The sequence below is a fragment of the Nesoenas mayeri genome, assembly GCF_963082525.1.
Source record: "Nesoenas mayeri genome assembly, chromosome: 17".
NCBI classification, from domain to species: Eukaryota; Metazoa; Chordata; class Aves; order Columbiformes; family Columbidae; genus Nesoenas; species Nesoenas mayeri.
The window spans coordinates 13627485-13648233 of record NC_137565.1 but is presented as its reverse complement, the minus strand read 5'-3'; the positions used below and the strand labels follow the sequence as shown (position 1 = coordinate 13648233).

General features: G+C 49.4%; 1 protein-coding gene across 1 annotated transcript in view; it reads left to right on the top strand.

The window, feature by feature from the left end:
* Positions 1-8828: 8828 nt before the first annotated feature.
* RTN4R (reticulon 4 receptor) overlaps positions 8829-20749 on the top strand; it is a gene marked incomplete at its 5' end in the record, with an annotated part of 44676 nt that continues 32755 nt past the window's right edge. Inside the window, 2 exon segments of the mRNA XM_080355561.1 lie at positions 8829-9000; positions 9003-9029. Of these exon segments, the coding sequence (XP_080211687.1) occupies positions 8829-9000; positions 9003-9029 (199 nt within the window).

Here is a 20749-nt window from a genome sequence, read left to right as displayed (position 1 = left end):
GGTTGTCACTTGTGCCCGAGTTGTGTTTGCTGCAGCCTTGGAATCCTCATGCAGCCAAGATCTGCATCTCTGCTGGGATAGCAACTTAAGACCCACTGCAGCACAACCCCCTAGGAGTGCCTGCACCCCTCTGCTCCCCCCAGCCCGGTGAGTCCAGCCTTCCAGGAGGGCAAATCAACCTTACATGCCATATGTTTGGAGGGCTCAGTCTGCTGTGTTCCCAGAGACTTGGGCTCATGTAGGCTAAGGTGGGTTCTGTAGAAGTGGGCCTGGCTCTCACGCTTCTGCTCACAGCCTCACACAGCACCTGGCAGCAGGAGAAATGCCCCAAGGGAAGGAAACATGTGAAGTCTCGTGTAGAAGGGGTGTATTGCTGTGAGGGATTTCTGCTGCCCCGGGGCAGTGGGTGACCCGTGGGTTGTGTTCCCATGGGACTCTGGTCAGAAGCGTCACTCCTGCCAGCAGCCTGGAGTGGGATCCAGTGAGCTAAATCCCAGTTTGGTGTCTCTGTTTCCATTTCTGTTGCCTGCAACCCTGGAGGTCCCTGAGCCCTGGAGCATCCATGTGGGCAGCAGGGATTCGGTTTGGGATGTGGGGGTGGAGGGGAGGATGTGACAGGGCAGAGTGAGCTGGGGCAGTGTTGGTGGGGTGAGATTCAGCTGTATGGCCGGATCCTGAGCACCGACACATGAGAGTCACGTCTGGTGGAAGAATAGGCTCTGTGCTAGCCCAGAGCTGCCTCCGCTCCTGCCAAGACACAGTGCAGAGTCACTACAGGGTAACATGCTTCCAAAGATGAGCAGGGAAGTGCTGCATCATTTTTATAGCCCTCTTCTTTGACCTCTGAGAGGTGATAGAGAGGACTTGGTGCTCATTCCCATGCATTTGGTGGAGTGGCAGTTTGTTGTTCCACAATGAGACAGTTGCTCATCCAAACTAGAGGCACAGGTACAGTGGCAGAAAGGAGCTGCATTGAAAGGAAGGCGACAGATCCTAGGGATAGCAGGAGTGGCACAGAGACCAGCTTTGATCTCCCATGTGAGGACAGAAATTGGGGTTCTGCCCAAGCCCTGAGCAAATACAGCCATTGGCAAGGCTGCTCCGTGTCCCTGAGCTGGGATGTGATTGCTCCTGCCCTGGGCCACGATCTACCAGGGCAGTTAGGACAGAGTACTTGCATCTTTGGTGAGGATCTGCCTGACTTTGGGATGTCTTTGCAAAGCTCAGACAGCCCTTAAAGCAGAAGGTTACCCTAATTTATAGTCCCTGAATTTATGGGAGGTATATATCAAGGGAGGCTGTAATAGCTTTCATGTGGCCCATCAGCAGAATGTGGCCCGTCAGACTGTCCTGAAGTCACTAGGAGCAGGGACAGCAGTGGGATCATTTGCCAATGTAGCTGCTTTAACTCTTTCACGTCCGGAGCTGGGAAGAGGCAATCCTGCTGCTGTCTCGCAGTGGCGTTGCAGCTTGCTCCGTGCACTGCTGGTGCGCAGACGTTGGGTCTGTGCTGGGAAGCAGCAGAGGTGGTATCCAAAGCTGCTTGGCTTCTAGCAATGGGTGGGGATCTTAAGAAGTGGAGATTTCCCAAAGCTTCTCCAATGCAGCACGTGGGGCCAGAAGTCTCTGCAATTCCCAACAGACTCCCTGCCCTGACTGGGAGACTTTCTTGCAGATGCCCCATCCCACCCATTCTCTGTGCTCATATCCCCCACCATGGACATGTTTGCCCTTCCTGACTCTCTTTGCATCCATGTGCAGAGCTAGTATTGCTGTTGCTGGGCTCTCTCTGCCTATTGCCCCAGCACTGGGGACATGCCCCAAGTTGTCCCTTCAGCCAGCATCATTTCTTGGTGCTCCTACCTGTGAAAATGGCTTCAGTCTCCCTTGGTTTGTCTGACTTGAACAGAAAGCTGAAACAGCATGTGAGCTCCTGTTTTGCTCCCCACAGCTCTTCTAAGCAGAGGGTGGGAATAAAGCTGTGGGGTTTGATCTGTGCTGCTTTCTGTCCCTGGCGCAGTGCCCCATTGCTCCCACCCAGAGCTGCCACAAGTGATGCCCTGACTGTTGAGGTGACCTAGGCAGAAGAGAGCTGAGCTGCTGGTAGGTTGAATCTGTTTGCTTTATGTAGCAGGAATGGAGGGTCCTGAGTGTCAGCCCCATTTGTAGCATGCACCAGAACATTAATATCTGGAAGTTATCTGGGAGCAGCAGTAGGCAGCCCCGAGCTCAGGGGTGAGAACTGTCTCCTCTGGGTTGTGCCTGGCAGTGCTGGGGCTGGGAGAGCTGCACGGACTGAGCTGAGCTGGAGCAGACTGTATTCCCTGCAGAGAGACCGGCAGAATAACTCCCTTTCTGACTCATTCCTGAGGCTGCAGGCAGGGCCTGAAGCAGCTGTTGGGTGCTGATGCACCGAAAGGAGCGGGGAAGGGTGCGAGTGTCGGGGGGTGTAAGCAGGGTCCCAGACACTGGGTGCTGCATCCATCAGCACTACCAGCCCCACGCAAGGTTGAGAGCACGTGCTCATGCATCCCAAAAAGCATAAGTGGCTGGAGCATCTCAGCTGCCTGAACCTCTGCTCTTATTGTGCAGACTCTTGAAAACAGGAGGAATCACTTGGGTTTTCCTTATGGACAGTGTGAGGCAGCCTGAGTCCTTTGCAATGCAGCTGACCCCACCAGCTGCAGCTGCACTTTTAGGACTGCTTTGCTGTGGGCGTAGGTGGTTATAAAGCTGCTATTCCTGGGGCCCAGGCTCTAGCATCCTTCTTCCTCCTCTGCAGTCCCTGTGTTGCCCATTCTGGAAGCTGGCATTGCTGCTAGAAGATGTTCCGCTTCTTTAGCAGTTCAAGAGCTTCAGCAGTTACAAAAACTTCTCTTTAAAAATTCATGCTGTTCTGTATCATGTTAAATATTTATTCTTAAAGAACAATGCGTTCCCCCCTCCCCCATTCTGCTATGATACCTATTTTGCATATGAGCTGATTAATAATTAAGCATCTACATTTATTTTGACTAACATAAGATGTGCTCCAGCCAATTGGATGCCTATTGTGTTCTGCTGAGCTGTGAATTCACCTTCCTCCTCCAGACTGAGCGATCCTCTCTGGTCGTGTTTTGCAGCACTCCCATGCTGGGAAGCCACTTCAGCCATGGCCAGTCCTGGGCCACCTTCATGTCTATAGTAGTGCAGGGCCCAGGCTCACCTGGCCATGGAGATGGCTGTAGGACTTTCCCTTCCCTTTACACCCAGCAGGAAGCTGAGGTGGTTTCTTCAGCTACAGCTGTGTTTTCTCCCTGCCTTGTAACTTTGCTGTCATCAGGTGAAGACAGTGCATTTTTTCTGATGGAGAGGTTTCCTTTGGGCTTGGACAGGAAAAGATTGGTGCTGCTCTGGCCAGGCAGCCATTGTGGCCCATGGCAGTGGTGAACGTCTGGGTGTAAACTTTAACCTGTGCCGAAGCAGGAAACGAGGGAAGAGAGATGGCATCTGGAATCTTGTGTCCAGTTGTGGCCCCTCAGTTCCAGCAGGACAGGGAACTGCTGCAGAGAGTCCAGCGCAGCCACCAAGATGCTGAAGGGAGTGGAGCATCTCCCGTGTGAGGAAAGGCTGAGGGAGCTGGGGCTCTGGAGCTGGACAAGAGGACACTGAGGGGGACTCATTCCTGGGGATCAATATGGAAAGAGGGAGTGCCAGGAGGATGAAGCCAGGCTCTTCTGGGTGAGAACCAGTGATAGGACAAGGGTCTATGGGTGCAAACTGGAACGCAAGAGGTTCCACTTAAAGTTGAGAAGAAACTTGTTCCCAGTGAGGGTGGCAGAGCCTGGCCCAGGCTGCCCAGGGGGTTGTGGAGTCTCCTTCTCTGCAGACATTCCAACCTGCCTGGACACCTTCCTGTGTAACCTCATCTGGGTGTTTCTGCTCCATGGGGGGTTGCACTGGATGAGCTTTCCAGGTCCCTTCTAATCCCTGACATTCTGTGATTCTGTGAAGATATTGAGCATCCTGGCCCAAAGTCAGCCATGTTCCACGTGGCTCGAGCACATAGCTGCTGCTGAGCCACTGAACATCTCTGTGATGAACATGGGATGGTGGCATGAGGTCTCAGAGGACAGTCTCCTCTGGCACAGCTTTGAGCTCCTGTGACCCCCTCTGGGGAGGGGAAGCCACTGCTGAAACTGAAACCCAAACTCCCTATAAATGTTTCCCCAGCATGGAAGGGGAGACCTGTGTCCTTGAAACAGGGACCTGGTCTGGTCACGGCAACAGGACTGCTTAGTCCCTTACTCCACTGGCTGCACACTCCTTTGGAAGCGCTTGGTGGGTCCATCTCTGTAACTGGAGCCTCCCTGCATAGAATTTTGTGCAAGAGGGATGCATAGTGTCTACAGCTTAGTGTGGCTGGGCACACAGCAACTGGACCTCAGCAAACCTGTGCAGATGGTGGGTATGAGTCCCCCAACAGGAATGGGGCCCTTACCCTGGAAATCCATCTCCAGGAGACAAGGGGTAACTGGAGAAAAAGAACTTTCAGCAACCTGGGACCAGTCCTGCTGCAGGGGCAGCTGCCACTCCGGCACTGCTAAGCTCAGGAACAAGGGTTGAGGGAAGGGCTGACACAAGGGCAAACTGTACCCTAGGATTATGAGGAATTAATTCTGATAAGAAAACTGGATTACTATTCAGGAGAGATGCTGAAAAAAGCAGCATTTGTATCCTGTGGGAGATTTCAGTGTTAGCCCCCTCGTCTCTCCGCCCCAGGTTTCCCAAAGAAGAACAAAAATAACCCTTAATTTTTCCCATGGAAATACAATCCTGGCTGCTTTGCAAACATGGGAATGTCTTGTTTTCTGTAATTCCCAAGTAGAGTAATGTATTCTCTTTCCACCAATAAAAATGAAGCTACAGGATCCATTTTGGAATAGATGTTTGAGTGTTCGGGCAACGAGGATATTAAAGCAAATTGTGTTGAGGTGTTTGTTTGGGGAGCTCTGGCAAAACAGATGTGATTCCTCATCGTGATCCCTTTCAGGAGTGCTGCATTATCTAAATGCTCTGTCAAAAGCATCTCAACTGGGTCAGCCCTTTAGAGTGGAATTACAAAATGAAGAGCCTGTGCAAGACTGAGATTTACTAAAGCACATGGTGCAGATTCACATGAAATCTTTGTCTCAGGCTGAGTTTTAACAGCCTGGGTTGTAAGCGCTGTCATAAAGAGCGAAGATTGCCCAGGGGGCTGTGAACAGTGGGTGGCGATGGGGAATGGCAGAGCTCAGAGTGGGGCGTTGGGGCTGTGCGTGGGGCACGGGGGACGCGCACGGCAATTGGTGTTTCTTATTTAACAGCTTCATTAGCGAACTGGAGGCAGGCACACACAGCATGGTAGTGAAAGGCACAGATGGTGCTAAACCGGGAGGTGTTGCAAACAACAGTTCAGCATGCGACGCAGAGCGCCTGGGAGAGGCTGGAAAATCAGGCACAAAAGGGTGATGCTCAGCTCAGGAACAAGTGGCCCGGGACAAAAATGGCTGACAATGAAACAGCAATGAAGGCCAGGGCAAGAGTGTGCTCAGGTTGGGTGGAAGGTTTCATTTGCCACATGGTGCATATGCTATAGAACCCTCCTTCCCTCCTGGAACAGGGGGAAGCTGTGTGCAACACTTTGTCTCACTGGCCACACTGAGTTCAGGGCACGGTTAAAAGCAAAATCCTGAAAACCTGGGAGCAGAGAGGACAGCAGGCCCTGGGGACAAGTATCTGTGTGCTCTTTGCATTGCTGGGGTTGCTGTGTGCCCCTGCATGAGTGTGCATGTTATAATCTGCTTTTAGGAGGGGAAGGGACCATGAACTCGCTTTGAAAGGGCCAGTTTTGGTGGTGTCAGGCACTGACTGTATGATACAGGGCTGTAGGATCATCTTGAGAACCTGAAGCTGGGGCATCTAATTAAAGAGTCACAAGTGTTAAGTGCAGGCTGGGCCTGCTGTGTTGCAGGGACTGGCTGCCATGTCACTCACATCAGTCAAACGAGGCTGTTTACTGTGGGGCTTTGTTGAAAGAGAGATGCTCATTGGTTTTTAATTATACCGTAAATAATAGTTTCTGCAATATTACATATTTCTAAGTCTATATCCGAAGAAGGTTACTAAGTTTGGGGAATACTTTCAGTGCATTCTGTGTAGTCACTTCTATAACTTCTTCAGCTGGAATTCCTTTAATTTTGGCAATATATTCTGCAACAATGTAAATATTTTTTGGTTCATTTCTCATCTGTTTTTCAGGCCCTGGAGCAGGAGAGTGAGTTTCTAAGTGGGGTCCCTCAGACAGGTGGTGGGAGAACAGGAAATACTTGCAAGGGCAGGTCCAGAGCCTTGTCTGCCTCTATGCCAAGGCTGTGTGTATCAGCAGGAGCTCTGTAAGAGAGCAAGAACTCGTGTTTCCCACTGGTAAGGCTCAGGAGTGATGCACTGCGGGCTGGTACAGGCCTTCGGCCCTGCTATACCTGCAAAATTGAGTGTGGGAATGCAGCTTGTATTCTGGACACTCTGACTTTGAAGGCACCAGTAGGTGGAAGATCTGCTGTTTCCCTCTGCTGTTCGTGGTTGTGGTTAATCACTGTGACTCATTTCTAATTTGAATTCTCTGGCTGTAACCTTAAGCCACTGGATCTTGCTTTGCCGTTCTCTTCTAGATTAAAGAGCCTTTGAGTACCTGGTAGTTTTCTTCCCTGAAAATGCTTGGGTGCTGTTATCAGGTCACTTCCTTGGCTTCCTTTTAGAGGAGACGCAGACTATGTGTCTTCAAGCTCACACCATTTTTCCTGGCTGTTGGTGTTGTTTTAGGGTCTTTGCCACTGCTCCCCCTCTTCACTGAGAGCTGATCCCCCAGCTGTGCCCAGGCTTGTTCCTCTCTCCGACTCACTTGGGATGGTTTTGCACTGGAGCGACACTGCAGTCCTGCCTTCCTTGTGTTGCGATATGGGCCAATTCCCTCCTGGATTTGCAGAGGCCACCGATCTGTGATGACATTTATTGCTGGCATTCAACTCCAGCACTTGTGACGAGCTATGACACTGTCTGAATGCTGCCATTTTGATGAGCAGTTATTGTTTTGGACATGCCCTGGCAAATTTGCAGGACTAGGGAACAGGGAGAGCTGGATCTGGTCTGTTTGGACATGGACAATGAAGTTTTGTTTCACTTTATTCCTCTCTGTGAAAAGCTGTCTGTCCCTGTGCCAGCCGCTCTCCCATCCCACCCTCTGCCTGGACAGCAGCCTCTCTCCCTCCTTCCTCTGCAGTTATCGGCCGCTCAATGCCAGCGCTGGGTGCACAGGATGGAGAAGATTTCAACCCTCTTTCCTCCCAACCTGGAAGGAGGCCATGCCTGCAGCCTCCACTCTCTCACTGGGATTTCAAGGTGTAGCTAATGCCTGGGCCCAGGCCTTAAAAGGAGGTAGTTGAAATGGTTAAAATAGAGCATCTTCCTTATGAAGAAAGGCTGGAGGAGCTAGGTCGCTTTAGCTTGGAGAAGAGGAGACTGAGGGGCAACCTCATTAATATTTATAAATATATAAAGGGTCAGTGTCAGGAGGATAAAGCCAGATTCTACTTGGTGACAACCAATGGTAGGACAAGGGGCAATGGGTGCAAACTGGAACACAGGAGGTTCCACATAAATAGGAGAAGAAACTTGTTTGGGGTGAGGGTGTCAGAGCCTGGCCCAGGCTGCCCAGGGGGGTTGTGGAGTCTCCTTCTGTGCAGACATTCCAACCCGCCTGGACACCTTCCTGTGTAACCTCATCTGGGTGTTCCTGCTCCATGGGGGGATTGCATTGGATGAGCTTTCCAGGGCCCTTCAACCCCTGACACTCTGTGATTCTGTAGTTAAAATAAAGATGAACTGGCTTTAGTCATACACATCCTTTCTCTCCAAAGGGAGGGAAATATTATTCTCCAGAAGAGGTCAGAAAGAAGACATGTCAGGGCCATTGACCTGGTTTTGTTAAAAACAAGTTTCTCTTTTAGTGAATTTGCCTGTCAGCTAAAGCCTTCGTATTAGCTGCATTTTCCTGGAAAACCAGATACATGTTTTGGTAAATATAGCAGTGGAATGCGAAGTTATTGATGACAATGGATGCACCTCTTGCAAGAGGGGCAACGAGAAACAGGTGACCGAGAAACTGACAAACAGAGTAGAACATCCCATTCATGTGAATACCTCATATAAAAGTGTGAGATCACGAGGATCTCATCCCTTTTCCTTGTGGACAACATTAGGAGAGGACCTAGTCGTCCCTGTGAACTGAGGCCAGTGACAGACTGAATCCAGCTCCGGTTGGCTGCAGAGTCCAGTCCAGGACTTTGGGTGCCGGCTCTGCAGTTGCTGGGACTTTCAAGATTGGTTTTGTATATTTTGTATTATTTTCTCTGTTCTTATTAGTAGCATTAGTAAAACATTCTTAATTTTTCTAACTTTCTTCTCCCTGTCCTTCTTTCTCTCCCAATCGCCTGTCCTTAGCGGGAAGTGGGGAGAGGAAGGGGCTGAAGGGGGAAGCGGGGGGGAGAGGAGGTTAACAATACATCTGCCGTGGTTCTCTTGTCACCCCACAATCAAAACCTCGACAGCCATATATCTCCTAAGAGAGCTGGAGACTATGGCCAAACCAGGGGACCAAGCCAGCAAGACAATGACCCTGCACACTGGCACTGTGCATCCCTGACAGTCCTGCTGGGATGCATCTCCTCTTAGTAGCCCAGCGTCTCAGCTTATTTGTCCTGCTGGCAAAGAAAAGCCAACTGAGCCTAGGATAATGAGGATAATAGAATAACATGCCAATGACAAGGGAGAGCAGCACCAAGACTTGGACCAGGACTGACCTGGGACCTGCCTCCAACTTGCAGGGACCAGGGTTTGCCCTGGCATGTGCTCAGCCACCTGCTGCTCCCTCCCAAGCCAGTTGTCACTCCTCAGTTTTGTTCTTGGAGCGTGACTGCCCTTTCCTCTGCCATGTGGACTGCAGGATCAGACTGATGGGTTAGCAGGTCCTCCTGTTTTGTTTCATCACTGGGAGCTCTGGTAGGTGCAGGAGAATTTCCCAGTAGCCTGATGGACATGGTTATCCTGGGATGTTGTTCTAGAACCATGAGTCCTTCACTGGCCCTGCATTCATGGCAGTGACAGTTTGAATTTCCAGTTTTAAGTAGTGGGTGCCTAAATTGCAGAGTCATAGAAGGAACTGCACACATGGCATAAAGCAAAGGCAGATTTACATGTGCACAGAAGTTTGTCCCTCTTCTTTCCCTGCCCTGCAATTCTGTCTCATGGAAATCCCTCTGGTTCTGCTGATTCCTCTTCCTTTGTTCACACTGAGCTCCCTGAGTTCTGCAGAAATGTTCCCTTTCACTGCAAAAACACAGGCAAAGTGAAAAATCAGTATTTTCGTAGCACTAGGGGTGGGGAAGTGGAACATATGAGCAGGGTTGGAGGTGATCAACACCTCTTCTTTGGCTCAGGACAATTTGCTGAGATTTCAGATGCTGTCTGAGGCAAACATCAGTGAGTGGATGACCTACCCTTGGTCTCCCAGGAAGGCCAGGACCCCTTCCTGTTACCTGACCCTCCCTCTGCTGCCATTGTCCTCACTGGCCACCAGTGGACAGGCTGGGCTGCAGTTCCCTGTCTGCAGGGGGCAAGCAGAGGCATGAAGGTGCAGAGGTGATAGCTTTGCAGACATCTGAATGGAGGCAAAACCAGGGCAGCTGGGCAAGTGTTTGATTTTAGACCAAATGGGCTCAGATTATACAAAACCTCCATCCCAGGGGGAATGACACTCACACACCCACGGTCCACCCATAAGAGGTTGGTGCTACTGTCCTTCTATCCTGAGCTTCTTGCTACCTATCTCCTTCCCAAGGCACATGGTGACTCTGAGCTTTACCTGCCCTGCTGTCCATGTCCCTATGTAGATGGTCCCATGTTGAGCTCTTCCCATTGTCCCCATCAGCAAGGGGAGCAGCAGTGAGTAGAGGCACCAACAACATCGTGGCTGGTGCAGAAAGCATCAGTGAACCTGAGCTCAGCTGGAGGGAGCTCAGGTCCATATCTCCCTTCACCAGGAGCTTGTTCCTACTCCAGCTGACAGACACTTGGGTCTGCACAATACCTCCAAGCAGGCACTGCTTGTTCTTCTCCTTTTCAGTACTCAGCAACACTTTCTGCAGAAGTTTACCCCTCCACAGAGTCTGCAACACACATTTCAGACATTTCCATGAGTTTCAGGCAAAGCCAGGCCAGGGCTATGCCAGCAGCAAAGCTCTCCTAGACAATGTATAGGAAGACTAATATAATAACTCCTTCCTCTCCTATTCTCTGCACCAAGCTTGTCTCCTGGGAAAGTCCCCTCTTTAAATAGCAGGCTGAGTGTTTTTAGGTTGCAGAGTGGTTTTGCAAAGAATTACATCAAGGACTCTTAGTGCTCGACCTTTCTCATCTTGCTGCAATTTCTGAGTGTGAGGCTCAGGCTGTGAAATGGCTGGAAACGCCACTGACCCCACACAGCCCATTCTCCTCAGCAGAGACCAGAGACCAGAGCTGCAGCTGCCTCCCAGCAACCTGCCCTGCCGTCCACAACTGGTGCTTGTGATGGGGCTCGTGGAGATCGGGACCAGCCTTTGCATGGGTCGTGCCAGTGAAAAGTGCTGTGCCTCCTGGGAGGGCTGTCAGACCACAGCCTCAACACATGGTTCCTACCATGTTGCTGTGCTTGTGCGGCTTCTACTCTGGGAAGATACCGCATGATGGTGCTGGCTGGGGTGCACTGCTGTTCTAAGGTTTGGGTCTGTATGTTCCTCTGGCTGAAGTCAGCTGAGCCAAGTGGCACCAGGAATGCAGACAGTGTGAGCCAGAGGAGGCAGAAGGCACCCTGAGGGATTCCAAACCAGGGGACAAGGTCACACCAACACCATGAAGGAGATCAGACCTGGGACAGGCTTCCTTCCCGTGGTCATCTTCAGAGGGTCTTGCACAGAGCTGTGGATCCCATGCCCACCATGTCTGCACCAACCCCAGCTCCGATACCTGTCTTTGAGTTGGCTGCCTGCTGGAGTGGCTCACAGCTGCTAAGGCCCACATGGAAGACAACATCTGAGTGAAAAGGGCTCTTCAGGCTGGTTGGAAGAGGCTAGATAAGGGTTGGTGTCAGGAACTGGAGCTAAAGCCCGTCTTGTTTCATAAGAACAGGACCCTCTGTGCCAAGGCGAGTGGCAGGTCTGGTGTTACTGGAGGGTTCAGTGGACAGGTTTTGCATTTCTCTCTTGATCAACTCTGAGCTTGAAACAGAATTAAATCCAGGTAGTATTATTGTCTCTGCAATGCAGGAGATTGAAGAACATGGTTGTCTCCTAGGCCTTTCCAGCCAGTGACTGTGAACTAGGAAGGGATGCTGCCTTGGGGAGGGTTTATTCACCCTTCAGTTCCCTGACCTATCTCCTGCATGGCCAGACCCCTCTGCTCACCCCACAGAATCACAGAATCATTTGGGTTGGAAAAGACCCTCAAGATCATCGAGCCCAACCATTAACCTAACTCTGGCACTAACCCATATCTCTAAGAAACATGACACATGCATTTGCTGAATATCAGTGACCAAGCTTCTGGACTCCATCCCTTGCCCTGCAAAGGATTGCAGGGGACTGCAGGTCTAGAGGAAGAAGATTCTCAGTAAAGGCACGTGAATTGCCCCAAACACTGTTTGTAACCTTGCTGGAGGATCTAGTGGTCCAAACGAGCACAGATCTGCTTCAAACCCAGCTTTGCAGAGGAGGGCCAATGTGTGTGTGAAATGGCAGGGACTGAGCTGTGGCCAGGGGCTGTTATGTGCAGAGAAATCAGGGTAAGCACAAAGCAATTGAGGAAAAAAAAAAAAAGACATTTTTAAAATTTAAATTAGTTTTATTTCTTTTCATGTTGTGGATCTGCGGTTTCTTTTCCTCTTACAGGCTTGTGCTGCTAAAGTGGTTGTTTTGTGCTTGTTTCTTTAATTAGTTTCTCAGCAGTTTCCCAGCTTTTCCATAGAGACTTTCTTCTGAAGAAGTTTATTTTTTAAGGTTAGTCCTTAAAGTGCTCATCCATATTGAAAAGCAGTGCCAAAGCCCAAGGAAAAACTTTGCTGTAGGAATGATACTGACACATTTGCTGAGCAACAAACTCAGCTTTCTGATGCACTGAGGAGTCTCCCAGCGAGAGAGCCAAGGGCCTTTGATTTGACCATATTCCATCATCAGAGTTTGCAGATTTATTGGGACTTTGTCTCCTCAAGCAGTTAAATGCTTTAGAAAAGCCTTCGTAATTCCCTGCGGCTGGGAGCATGAGGCTAATTTTATACCGCTTTGTTTGGAAATGTCAACTTGCGTGTACAAGAATTTTACAGCAACTTTGTTCGTGCATTGAAAACTGAGATCACTTTTTAATGTTAACAAGGAATCAATTTGTTTTGAATGCGCAAAGATTTTATGCCACTAAGAGAGAAGATTTTTTAATATATATGTAATAAGCCCATGGTATTGTCCGTGTTTTGAATAATCCATATCTATCTTGTTGTCCTGCCTCAGAAAAGATGCTGTAGTAAAGGAAAAGCCTGTGCGAAGGGCAGCCAGGATGACCAGAGGTACAAATAGGTCTTGGATGAGGAAGGACCCGTGTAGAGGTTGTTACACTTTTAGAGACCTTTTACACAAAGGTCTCCAAAGCAATGGGTGAGGCAGGGCAGATGGGCAGACAGTAATTAGTCACTATTTTTAACACTGGCAGCACTCAGTAAAATGATGAGTCTGGAGTCTCAGAGCACATCCATCACTTCTGGAAATCTTTGCCCCAGGATGCTGTGGGAGTCAAAAGAAAGTGTGAGTTTAAAGAGAGGAAAGGCAAACTGGATTTCCAGGATCCATTGGTGGCCATAAAGTGGATGGATTTTGGAATTCTCCAAGTCACTGACTATAACCTCTGACAGTGTGTCAGGGGAAGTGTTATCATGTTCCTGCCCTATTCCTCCTACTCTTACTGAAGTGGAGGCTGCTGGCTGTGTCAGAGACAGGATGAAAGCTCTGATGATCTTTGTCCTGGTTCAATATGCCAGGTCTTGTATAAAAAAAAAAAATAAATAAATAAAAAAATATATATATTAAAAAGGGTTCACAGGATCAACTAAGACCCAGCTAAGACCCAGAATCAGAGCTGCTTCAGCATTGCAAGAACAGGGTTTTAACTTTTAGAAACTTGAGATCTTTTATCTGTCTTTTCAATTTTTTTAACAGTTTTCTACAATCACAATAAAGCATCCCATGGTGATTTTTTTTTCTGGTTGGTTTATTCTGTGTTTGTGCCTGTGAAAATCCACAGTACATTGGTGCCAACTGCTTAGTTTTCAAAGACAGACAGACCATGCAGCTGCTTGGTGAAACGTATATAAATCACACAGCGAACATAAGTAGCGTAAAACATTGCAAATATTCTGAAACAGGATGAATTATTTTTAAACAAAAGCTCCCAAATAATAGTTAAATTGGCTTTCCTAGTTTGTTGTGCTCTGATCTATCAGAAGGAAGTTTTGTTGTGAGTGTGATGGGAACGGCAACTCGCTCTGTGTCCAGGCTGCAGGGGCCTGGCTGTCTCCTCCCAAGGACATTTATAGTCACGACATCTGATGTTACCAGTTGACAAACGCCTCTTGGAAGATAGTGACAAGTGTCTGCCCCAGATCCCCAGACTCATTGTGTGTGCTGGGGCAGGAGCTGGTCTGACTGGATCACCAAGTGCCTTTAGCAAGCCACCATCACCATGGGACCGCTTGGCCTGGAGGTCACACCTGCCTCTTGATGGGGGTTAGAAGAATAAAAGTTTGGCTGATTTCACTAAATACAAAGGGATCGTCCTAATGTCAGCCTTCATAATCCCATTACAAAGAGTTAACAGAACATATCACATAGGTGACACCAACCAGCAAACCCAGCTCTGTTTCTCGCTCTCAATCTGGATTAATCCCTCTGGCCTCTGCTCCACCACAACCACCCATCCCAGCATGTCCTTCTGGACACAATGGGAGTGGAGGCACCAGGAGCCTGACTGGGCTGACAAGATCTAAAGATGTCCTGGGGACATCCACACCACAGACATCATATCAAGGATCTTTTTATTCAGCTACTGTTGGAGCTTCCTTATATTGGGGTCTTGACAGTAGCCATTGAGCATCTGCAAGCCCACTAACAAAGTGCTCTTAAACTGATTTGGGAAGAAACCTCTTTGATGAACAAAAAGGGACCCTTAAGTGCTGATTTTCAACCCATTTACCTCTTCTTGCAAGAGGTAATTGAACTTCAGTCATAAGAACATATTGTGACAGTTTGCAGATAACACACCACAGGAGGTCCTTGGTGTCCTCTTGCAGTTTGAACTGGCATTTCCCTCTCCTTACCAACACATCCTGCAACAGGGAGGTTTATGGTACTTCACAAAGAACTTACAATAAGAGTATTTCAGGAATCATTGTTTATTTAATATTCTTGACAACCCTGGAATTCAAATCAAGTTGCAACAAATGAGCACACAAGTGGTTACTGTGTTATTACACAATGTCTAAATTACCTTCCTAGAACTCTTATTTTTCATAGTTTCATAGTCCCCTCATTACAAAGCTCTTGTGTTGTCTTATAGCTCTGTACTTCAACACTCACCCTGTTTTTTATTTCCACATATTTCCTCAGTGCTTCCACCAAGAATGTGTTGTCCCCTCACCTCAACTTGCCACAGTTTAAGCAGGAATGTGGTATGCTGATCTCTCCCAGGTTTCTGACCCAGGTCAGCAAATAGCTTGACATCTCCAGCATCTTGGAGTGCCCCAGGATTTAGCAAGTGGTCTACAACAGCCAGTCAAATCTGTCATTTGGATACAAAGTGTCATGGTCTTTAGGATATGTGTAGATATCTGTATAAGTGATCTCAGCAAATTCTTGGTCTACACATCACCTTCTTAATTTCCTGGCCCAGCAAAGCCTGGTGTGAATGTTGGGCCATTCTCTCACCTCCTTGATCTCCTGTAAGCAGCTACCACCTTGCTACAAGACCTGCAGGATTCTGTTCTCCTTCTTGTCCCCAAACACACCAGGCTGGGCATGAGCCCTTTGTTCAGGGCTTCCTGAGGTGTCACCAGTGGAGATGGCACCCTCTGATGCCAGTGTTTGCATTCTCCAAAACAGTGCTTGCATAATGGTGCTTGTGACTAATACTGGGTTGAGAGGTGTTAGAAGATGCTCACCTACTCTGTCCCTGCAGTTACCTACATGTGCCAGTCCCTTCCAGAGGTCCAACCTATCATTTGCCAAAGCAAAGAGTTAAAGAGCAGATGTGTTTAGCTTAAACTGGGCAGAGAAGAATCTAATGAAATTAAACAAGGGCAAGTGTAAGGTCCTGCACCTGGGGAGGAATAATCCTAGGCACCAGTACAGGCTGGGGTTGACCTGCTGGAAAGCAGCTCTGCAGAGAAGGACTTGGGAGTTCTGGTTGACAACAGGGTGACCATGAGCCACCAGTGTCCCCTTGTGGCCAAGAGGCCAATGGTACCCGGGCTGCATTAGGAAGAGCAGCACGTTCAGTTCCTGCCCCTCTACTCTGTCCTGATGAATCCACATCTGCTGTACTGGGTCCAGTTCTGGGCTCCCCAGTTTAAGAAGAACAAGGAATTACTGGGGGAAATCCAATGGAGAACTACAAAGATGCTAAGGGGTCTGGAGCATCTTTCTGACAAGAACAGACTGAGAGAGCTGGGGTTGTTGAGCTGGAGAAGAGAAGCTGAGAGGGATCTGATCAATGGGATCAATATCTCAGGGTGGGTGTCAGAGGATGGACCAGACTCTGTTCAGTGGTGCCCAGCGCCAGGGTGAGGGGCAACGGGCACAGATTGAAACACAGGAGGCTCCATCTGAACATGAGGAGAAACTTGTTTGCTGGGAAGTGCCAGAGCCTGGCCCAGGCTGCCCAGAGCGCGTGTGGAGTCTCCTTCTCTGAGACATTCAAACCTGCCTGGACACACTCCTGTGTGATCTGCTCTGGTGACCCTTCATTAGCAAGTGGGTTGGACTAGATGATCTCCAAAGGTCCCTTCCAACCCCAAGCGTTCCATGATTATGTGATTCTGTAATCCTTTGAAAAGTAAATCAAGTAAAAGCTGTGTTTATGGCACCAAAACTTTGCTGCCTTCTTCTAGACCACTCTTCTCTGGAAGCTGGAATGGCACACAAACTTAATCAAGATTCAATTCAGCCTGTGACTTGGGCATGATCTCTGTACTTTGTTCTGCAGCCCTTTCCCTTCCCCAGGAGCCAGTGACACTTTTACTACAAGCCATCTGCCACCCCTCTGTGCATCTCAGCATGGGACCAATTCCAGCTAGTTGGATGTGGTGGAGTTGCTGCACAGGCAGGGGCCACGTCTTGGCTATTTTTTATTGCTTGAATATGCTTTTGTTCTATCAGGTGGTGTGGAGAAGTAGCAGCTGTAATGTACCCCTGTCCCCAGTTCCATTGTGCCCTGCTGACCCTGGGAGAGACCCAACCCTTCCCTGTGCTACTGCGGATGATGGGTGCATGGTCTGTCCTGGGTTTGCAATGTGGGTGGAGGTGTCCTGACTAAGAGTTCTGGACACCTCTCTCTGCACTTGCTCAAGCTGGGATAACATTTTAGCAGTCCCCCAAGCTTGCACTTAAATAATTTACAGCAGATTACCAACACATTTATACGTGCTATGGCACCTCCCAAGCACTGCTTGTTTTCTGCCTTGCTGGAGCATTATGCAAAACACACATGACAGCATTTAGGCTGGGGCTGCCACTCTCGGCTGCTGCCAGGGACCCTGTGGTGTCACAGGTTTATCCGTTCCCCTTGCCCTTGAACAAAACCCTTGGGATGCCTGAAGGTTCACCTGCCAGGTGAAAAGCAGCTCTGCAGAGAAGGACTTGGGAGTTCTGGTTGACGACAGGTTGACTGTGAGTCAACAATGTGCCCTTGTGGCCAAGAAGGCCAAGAGTACCCTGCGGTGCATTTAGAAGAGTGTGACCAGCAGGACGAGGAAGGTTGTTCCTCTCCCTCTGCCCTGGTGAGGCCACATCTGGAGTCTGTGTCTAGTTCTGGGATCCCCAGTTTAAGAAGGACAAGGAATTACTGAAGGGAGTCCAGCGGCAGGCTACGAAGATGATTAAGGTCCTAGAGCACCTGTCTTATGAAAAGTGACTGAGAGAGCTGAGTCTGTTCAGCCTGGAGAAGAGAAGCTGAGAGGGGATCTCATCAGTGTTTGTAAGTATGTCAGGGTGAGTGTCAGAGGATGGACCAGACTCTGTTCAGCAGTGCCCAACAACAGGATGAGGGGCAATGGGCACAGGCTGAAGCACAGGAGGTTCTGTCTGAATATGAGGAGAAGCTTCTTTACTTTAGGAGTGCCAGAGCCTGGACCAGGCTGCCCAGAATGGGTGTGGAGTCTCCTTCTCTGGAGACATTCAAACCCGCCTGGACACCTTCCTGTGTGAGCTGCTCTGGTGAACCTGCTTTAGCAGGTGGGTTGGACTGTATGATCTCCAGAGGTCCCTTCCAACCCCAACCTTTCTGTGATTCTGTGATTCACCTCCCTCCCTTGCAGTGTTAGCACTGGGAACACAAGGATGCGGACCCCAGGGATGGTGTGGCAGCCTCTGGTCATGAGGAGATGGAGCTCCCTGGAAGGCAGCAGAAGCCAAAGGGGTGCATTTCCCTCTCTGCTGGTGTACCTCACCATGGAGAAGGTGCTCTCCCCTTGTGCAAACTGGAAAATCCATCTTCCTGGTGCTGAACCTTGTCCTTGGGTGTGAAGGGCTCAATACGATGTGCTGGCATTGCAGCACCCAGCTCTCTGTGTTGACACAGGCTCCTGGGGGAACAGCATCAATACTAGGTGGATATTAATATTAACATGAAGAGACAGAACCATTGTTTACCTTGCTTTTGTTAATCAGTTTGTTTCCATTCGTGATCCCAAAATGAAATTAAAAGGCTCTGTTTACATTGCTGAATTATCATCTGCTTCAGCAGGTAAAGCTCTTTGGCAGAGAATTAATGGAGCCACGGACAGATTTGTGTCAAAAATATGTGCATATTTTCCCACTGAAGGATTTGTTTGAAATGAGCTGGATTCTCATGCCTTTGTGTTTAAATAAAACATCATCCACCAGCTGCCCACACGTGCTGCTGGGATGCTGTGGCCCTGAAACAAGTTCACCTTTAAAACAGCTGAGTTGAAGGCTTTTCCTGTGCTAGATTCAAAGGTGATTTTCCAAAACGAAAGATGGCCTTGGAGGGTGCCTTAAGGATTCAGAATATGCTTGAAGGAAAAAGCCAGTCCTGATGCCAAAGAAAGACAGAAGAATGTGCACAGGGGTTCAGTTTGTCCTCAAGAGCTTGCGCTAAATTGTGCTGGGGGGGAGGATGGGTATTTCTGTCTCAACAGCAAGAGCCAAATTGTCTTCTCTGATGCCGCAGTGCAACCCAGCACAGAATGGGGCCCTTGCACCTGCCTCGGAAGGCTGAAAAATCCAATTCTGATCATTTTTGCTCCAGCAGCACTAAATTTATAACCCAGCACAAGGTAGACAAGATCTAAAAAACAATTTAGCAAAAAATAGCCTCTGCAACTAAAAATTAATGCTTCGAACGGCCTAAATGAAGCTTGAAAATAGCTTTTTTTTCTGCTCCAACCGATGATTCACGTGCCTATTTGCAAACAATTCAAATGCAGTAAATTGAGAGGAAATATAAATCAGGTTCCTAAGTGAAGCTGCATAAATCCAATAAATGATTGATGAGAGAATCCTGTTTTAAGACGCTGCTGTCTGTCTCCAGTGCTGAGGCAGAAGATAATGGGGCCTTTGCTTCTTTGGGCTATGTCAAATGAAGCAAGTTTGCGCTGACCTCTGATCCCCACTCAAGGTCAGATACAGCTTTCTCTCTCCACCTGGCCAAGCTGCCCAAAAAGAGAGCTGCAAAATCAGGCAGTGCTCACCCAGGGACCTGGCAGAGATCCTTACAGCCTCTTCCCCAACGAGGAGGGGAATGGACTCACCAGCTGTGCTGCAGAAAAGCCAGAGCTTGCAGTGCAGCCCTGCAAAAGTGGCCCCAAGGAATTTTGGCCACTGTCATGGACTCAGTCCTACAGTGCAACAAAAGCAGGGCTCAGGCCAGCCAGGAGCCCTGCGTCTCCACCTGGTTTCAGGGCAAAGTTTGGCTCTGCAGTAAGACCATACAACGCTCCTCTGCCCTTATGGCAGTTCTAGGACTGGACGTGCCATGGTGAGAAGCTCTTGGCCCATTTGTGCTTTCTGCTGCTCTCTGCATGCGGGGATGTGTGTCCTGGCACAGGGGAGGTCTCAGCTCTGATCCTGGAGTGCAACTTCTATGACAAGGGAGCCTGAAGGGTGGCTGGAGTTGGCGTGTTCCCAGAGCTGGTGACTGTGGCAGAGAATGGGAGTGCAGAGACCTGAAGACATACCCAAAAATCTACCCGAGAATTACCCAAGTCCAGCCGAGGCTCCTGTGTGCTGCAGGCTATCCCGGGGCTGCTGGTGCAGTGCGGCATCCAAACCTTTGCTTGGAGGAAATAACCCACTGTACATGGGAGCTGTTCATCAGGAAGGGGATTGTGGCCAGAACAGGTTTCTCATAGGAAGTTCTTGTTTTTCATTCCTTGTTTTCCATGCGAGCAGCAGCTCCAGTGACTGTGTGGGGTGCTGGGAGGTGGGTGCTTTTGCCCTGCACTGGTCCTGGCACAGAACCACCCATGCGATGTGCAGGACAGACAGACGGCAGAGCCTGAGACTCCAAGACAGCAGCTCCTGGTCGGGTGACTGTACCAGACTCTTCTCAGTGATGAAACCAAACTCTATTCAGTGGTGCCCAACAGCAGGGTGAGGGCCAACAGGCAGAGACTGAAACACAGGAGGTTCCATCTGAAGATGAGAAATTTCTTTCCTTTGAGGTGCCAGAGCCTGGCCCAGGCTGCCCAGAGCGGGTGTGGAGTCTCCTTCTCTGAGACATTCAAACCTGCCTGGACTGACCCCATGTGATCTGCTCTGTGACCCTGCATGAGCAGGGAATTGGACTAGATGATCTCCAGGGGTCCCTTCCAACCCCAACCATTCTGTGATTGATTCTGTGATTCTGTGATTCTGTGACTGATGTGAGCACTGAACCCATGGTGAGTGATGAGTCTTTAACACACCATCACCTCACTTAGCAAACTCCTGAGGGAAAGTGTCTGAGAAATGGAGGGGTTCAGCGTACACCATCCAGCGTCCAGCGGCCTGCCTCCAGGACAGAGGTGGTGCTAGAGTATTCCGAGTCCCCTGAAGGGCCAGTTGCTTGTCCTGCTTGGATTGAACAGCTCTGCAGGCATTTGCAAACCAAGCTGTGTCACATGCTGCTGATGCAGCCCGGAGGGCTGGCAGTCACGAGCAGCTTTCCCATCCACAGTCTGATGGGTGCATTGGGATAAACCTCATATGAGTTGCTCTGCAGCTCTGGAGTGGAGTATGATACTTCTGGGTGCCATCTTTCCCATCACTTCCAGGGATGGAGAACCTGAGAAACAGCAGGATCCTGAGAACCACAGAGGTCCCCCACTGTTCCTGCTTTGAGTTTTGTCAGCTTGGGTTGTAGCAGAGCAGATCACCCCTGAACA